Source organism: Octopus bimaculoides, chromosome 1 (genome assembly GCF_001194135.2).
Source record: "Octopus bimaculoides isolate UCB-OBI-ISO-001 chromosome 1, ASM119413v2, whole genome shotgun sequence".
NCBI lineage: Eukaryota > Metazoa > Mollusca > Cephalopoda > Octopoda > Octopodidae > Octopus > Octopus bimaculoides.
In genome coordinates this window covers 88,024,674-88,030,452 of record NC_068981.1, presented here as the reverse complement: position 1 = coordinate 88,030,452, position 5,779 = coordinate 88,024,674, and the positions used below count along the sequence as shown (strand labels likewise).

At 39.6% G+C, this 5,779-nt stretch overlaps 1 protein-coding gene across 1 annotated transcript in view; it reads left to right on the top strand.

Annotated features, from left to right (window-relative positions):
- Positions 1-5,779, top strand: part of LOC106872255 (apoptosis-inducing factor 3) — a 115,028-nt gene that overhangs the window by 82,142 nt on the left and 27,107 nt on the right. The window contains exons 10-13 of the mRNA XM_052966188.1: positions 1,199-1,342; positions 1,909-2,443; positions 4,785-4,878; positions 5,243-5,334. Coding sequence (XP_052822148.1) covers positions 1,199-1,342; positions 1,909-2,443; positions 4,785-4,878; positions 5,243-5,334 — 865 coding nt within the window. The remainder of the gene's footprint in view (positions 1-1,198; positions 1,343-1,908; positions 2,444-4,784; positions 4,879-5,242; positions 5,335-5,779) is intronic.

Here is a 5,779-nt window from a genome sequence, read left to right as displayed (position 1 = left end):
TATATATATATATATATATATATATATATATATATATATATATATTGAATTATTATTTCATTTCATCATGTCCATATATTGCTTCAAGTATTTTGTTTATTCTCGCGCAGCCCTCATTACTCAATTTAACCCTTTAGCATTCAGATTACTCTGTCAAATATTATGTTTGTTTATTCACATTGATTTGAATTAATCATGCATTATGTTGTAGGTTTGAGATGTTGATGAGGTAACTATTAATTTTTAGAATGATATCATAGGGTTGGCATAAGAAGGCCAGATCTGGTCAGTTTGAACATAAAACAGGTAGAATATTTTGGCCGGATATGGCTGGTTTAAGTGCTAAATGGTTAAATTTCACCCTAACACTCAATCTATGTAAGTGAAAAATAGATAGTTTATTTTTACTCTACAGTAGAAGATCCCATTGAAGAAAGATGTCTGAAGAATAAGTGTACCCATAATCACGGTAAAATTTCTAAATTCAAACATTCATTTAACCCACGAAAATATTTAAAAATTTGTTAAAAGAAAAAAAATATCATTTCCATTGTCTTTTAACAGTAAGAACACAGAACATGATTCTTGCCAGAAGCAAATTCTTTAGTCAACATCCCTTTTTAAAACCAACTTAGCTTTTTATAATTATGCCATCACCATCATAATAACCATCACCTCCACTATTATTGTTGTTGCTGTTGTTATTAAAGACAGTGAGCTGGTAGAATTGTTAGCACACCAGGCAAAATGTTTAGCAACATTTCATCTGTCTTCACATTCTGAGTTCAAATTCTGCCAAGATTGACTTTGCCTTTCATCCTTTCAGGATCAGTAAAATAGTACAAGTCTAGCACTGGGGTCAATGTAATCGACTAACCCCCTCCTCAAAACTGTTGGCCTTGTGCCAAAATTTGCCGTTCTTTTCGGCTATCTAATGCTTTCCTGATTATTCTGGCCGTGCCAAGGAAGCAAACCTTTTGTAACAGCTCTACTGGGTGCTCTATTCGAATTTCCTTTATATTCCCCATGATGCTTTCTGATACAAAACATGGTGAGGCTTATATGTGAGAGGTGGGGAGTGAGGAGTGTCACAAGACATCAATGAGAGAGACTGCATGTAAAGCAACTTGGGGCTGGAAAAACACAACAGAAAGTGGCAGTATTTTTGTTGAAAAAAAAAACAAAAAGGCTAACACAGCCAATGTTTTCAAGAAGGATCTCTTAGAAGATCTTCAGAAAAGCAAAAGCTCTATTTTTGACATGTTTCGAAATGAATATAACAATTTCGAAAACGTAGACGAGAGCCCTTTCATGAGCAAAGCAACGATCAAGTTCAGTACAAGTAACAACAACAGCAACAACATCAGCAGCACCATCAACGACCACAACAAAAGCAACAATGACAACGGTAATGAAGGAGCTGAGACACAAACTGGTGCAACGGCTTGGAACAGCTCTTCAAAACCTTCTTTTGCTGGAGTAACCAAATCATCTCTTCAGAGAATACAATTCTCTGAAGAGGAACTTAAATATGCTAGACAGCTAGTCGAGAGAGACAGAATAGCTGTAAAGTTGAATACCCCACCTGAGACAATCCAGGATACAATTCACAATACAGGGACGTACCATACAATCAGGTTAAAATCAAGGAGTGTGCAAAGAGTCACAGAGGCTCAAATACAAAAAGCTTTAGGTTCCATCTGGAATTTAAAGGAATATATACAGTGAGGAAGGGCCTATAGAATGGTGGACATTAAATTCCACACCAAGGAAGAAGCCAAACATCACTCTCATCCCTCATAAGCGAGAAGCTGTTGTTAGTTTCTTTCTACTGTGGTCAGAGACTGGCCAAAATAATAATTCAACAGGTGCTGCCAGAAATAACCATTCCTTGGCTAATTACTGCAGTGACAGTAGACATCGAGGAAAACTTGAAAATCTTCGAAGCCTATCAGACCAAAAAGGAGAACTGGTCTAGGATGACCATGGAACTCCTTATTCAAACAACACAAAAGAATGTGGATCTCATCCCGGACCATATCGTTCTTTCTGGAGACAGATTAATTCCAGTCAGGGTAGTTCGAAGGAAAGCAAAGTGCCACGCCTGCTTTTCAACTAACCATTTAAAAACCCGCTGCCCTAGACTGAAGGAAAATGAGAGACTAGCACCTCTCTTCCCTACACCAACAACGGCCACCAAAACTCCGGCAACAACAGCAGCAGCACCATCACCATCATCAGATTCAGCCATGGCACCACCAACACTGAGTTTCCCCAAACACTTCTCAGCATCCGAAGATACTCCACTTCCTGATGCAGAGCAGATGGACATCACAGGTGAAGAGTCAGACTGCATGAAAGATAAAAACAAAAAAAATGGAAAAGAGACAGAAGGAAAAACAAGCATATGGACAAACAACAACAAGCCTTATCCACACAAGAAGTAGAAAGAAAAAATCAAAACAACAAAAATACACTCAAAACAAACACTGCATCGACACCACCACCTCTAACACCTGAAACACAAGCTATCCCACACACACAACCACAACAACAAACAAATTAAAGACACTAACATTACAAACTACATGGCAATAAGCACAAAAAAACAATGAATTCATGAAGTACATAACACACACAAACATTACAACAGACGATTTTGTCACACCCACAGTCTCCTTACATGCACACATACAAATCATTCAAACGACACAAAACACACACACTTGTACATACTGACTTTTGAGCCACTACTGCACAAACTGGAGGTTTTGAGTGGCATCCCACATGACCTAGGATGTGGGAGATGTGTGTCGGCATATGCCGATGACATCACCACAGTGGTGTCGGATCATAAACACATAGAAATGATTGGCACTACACTCAGGGACTATGAGGCGATTTCAGGAGTGATAATTAACCAGGAAAAATCAGTGGGCTTGTGGCTTGGCACCTGGAGAAGCAGGTCCATGCTGTCCAACTGCATCATTGGGTGCTGGACAGACGGACTGGTTAAATTGCTCAGGGTCTGGTTTGGTCTGGACCTCCAGATGGACAAAGACTAAGATGAAGTAATGAACAGGGTGACTACTCTCGCCCAGAAATGGGCCGAGAGAAAGTTATCCCTGAAAGGTTGGAGAGAGGTGGCTAACGTGTACATCACATCCATTATCTACTATTGCTTGACCGTCATGCCTTGTCCTGGTCACCATCTGATTATGCTTGAACGTATTCTCTTCAGCTTTTTGTGGAAAGGATGCATCCCGATGGTCAGGCGGTCTATCTGCTGTCAACACCCACTGTGTGGTGGCCTGAGCATGCCATGGTTGATGATGTGCAGACATGCGCTGAAGCTACATCTTCAGTGCTTCCTAGATGGTGAACAGGTGTGGTCACCGTTTGCCAGACATGTATTTCCACAGCTAGTTTCCTTGATGGAACTACAGTCCTGAGCAAAACAGAGACCGAGGGAGAACATTTGGAAAGTGGAATGTCTTCAAGCACTCACAGCCCTCAGCCAATCGGACAGTGCAATAGGTGGAATGTCCACTTCAACTTTTTATAGAGGATTAGTGGAGGAAAAGTGCAACGGGGAGATGTTGGGCATTGAAGGTCAGCTAGTTGCTCTTTTCCAGAGAATTTTCGGGCCAGGACTAATGAATAATTTCCAAAAATCTCTGGCCGCGCAGTGCTACTGGGGAGCTTTGCCTGTTTAAGATAAACTTTACAGGCACAGAAGTACGGTCAGCCGAGCATGTCCAAGATGCGTGCAGGACAACGAGACAGTCCTGCATGCTCTTGTCCAGTGCCCGAACATTGTTGACTTATGGGTTTATGATGAATACTTGCTGTCGCTTGTGGGACAGATATGGCTGTCAACTGAATCCATCGTGAAGATCTTCCCACCACCTTCCTTTAACTGGAAAGAAAAGACTGTTTTTATATGCCTGGTGGACAAGATTGAAGGGGATGACGACAAACACTTTTCTCTTTGGCCAATCCCTGATGAACTTTAAGTTTCACTTGAAAAGGAAAATAAGGGTAGAGAGGGAAGTGTTGTCTTCTAACCAGTGTGCTGAAAGGTGGATGAAAGTGACGAGAATGGTACAAGTGAATGGGCTTGCCCTGAGCATATGCCTATAATTGGAAAAAAAAGGAAAGGAAAAAGCACCTGCCCCAAAAGTCAGGGTACCCATGATTTTTTTTATGGGGATTTTCCATGAGCAGCCCTCAAATGTCTCCTCCCTATTGAGGATTACACATTTTTAATTTCTTTTTCCTTTAATTTTGTTAGTCTTGTTTACACACAAAACCCTCACAACACACACACATACACATTGTTTGTTTTGTCCTGTGCTGTCCATAATATTTTTATTTGTGTAAACCCTTGTGGTTAATAAAGAAATCATTATTATTGAACGAGAAAGCAGTGCATGCCATCAAAGTGACACTGGGATACAAATATACAAAGCTCTGTGCACCCATTTGTTTGTTTGTTTGTCCATGAACAAGATATCTCAAGAACCGCTGAATGGATTCAGATGAAACTTTCAGGGATATTTGGCCTCGTGACTGGCACGAACTGATTAGATTTTGAGAGCAGTCAGGTTCATTTTTAGTATTCTTGTTTGTGAGAGCAGTCGAGTTTATTTCAGATATTCTCATTTTAAAAATCATCTCTGGTTAATTGTTGAGAGGACATTGGTGTTGCCTTGGCAGAGTTTCGCACTCTCTGAGTGCTCTTGTTATTATCATTTTACATCCACTTTTCCATACTGCCATAGTTTGGATGGTTTTTCTGAGGGAGTGTTTTATGAACAGATGCCCTTCTTGTCATTAACCCTTATAGACACCAATTATGACTTGGAAGTAGATTTGGTAGATGGAAACTGGAAGAAGCCCAATATACATATATTTGTATATGTTTGTGTGTACCGTTATCTTGACGTGAGAAGGTGAGCATCACCATCATACAAGCAATATTGCTTGTTCTCAGTCTTCCATGTATAGTTATGGGGAAATATTACTTTGCTTAGAAAAAGGTAAAACATTGATGACAGGAAGAGCATCCAGCTATAGAAAATCTGCCTCAATGAATTCCATCCGACCCATGCAAGTTTGGAAAAGTGGACATTAAACAGTGACGACAACAATGATGACTCAGTTAACCTTCAATTAAGAAATCTTTATCCATATGCACTTTTCTTATTAGGAACTGTATTTTGTTTGTTTTATTATTCAGCTTGTTAATATTGACAGCGAAAAGAAAATAGCAATATTTAAAGATGGGACAGAGATAAGTTACACCAAGCTGTTATTAGCCACAGGAGGCAAGTAAGTCACAGTCAGTTCCTTATTTTATTATTATCAGATTTAGTGACACGTGTGTGTGTGCGTGTGCAGCTGCTGCTGAGTAATTTGAGAAGGCAAAACAGATTTTGGAAGTAAAAGTCTTTTCAAAATTCAAAGGTGGGGGTAAGGCTTTTTATCTTAGAGAAAGATCCAAAAGATAGTCACAGGCCCCTCTTTATCTCATGAGGGACTCTAAGGTCAGACTACTATAAAAAGCACATTTTTACCGAATGCGAGGAAATGCAACTCTCAAAGCCAACCCCTTAAAAACGGACTAAATTATAGATCATGATTTCGTAGTTATTGTAGTATTATACAACTTCTACTTGTCAGTATAATATGGTCCAGAAAAATAGAAATAAACAGTGAATCAACATACCAAACGAACACCATGTATCCAGCATAGCATATAGACGACTGTTCATCG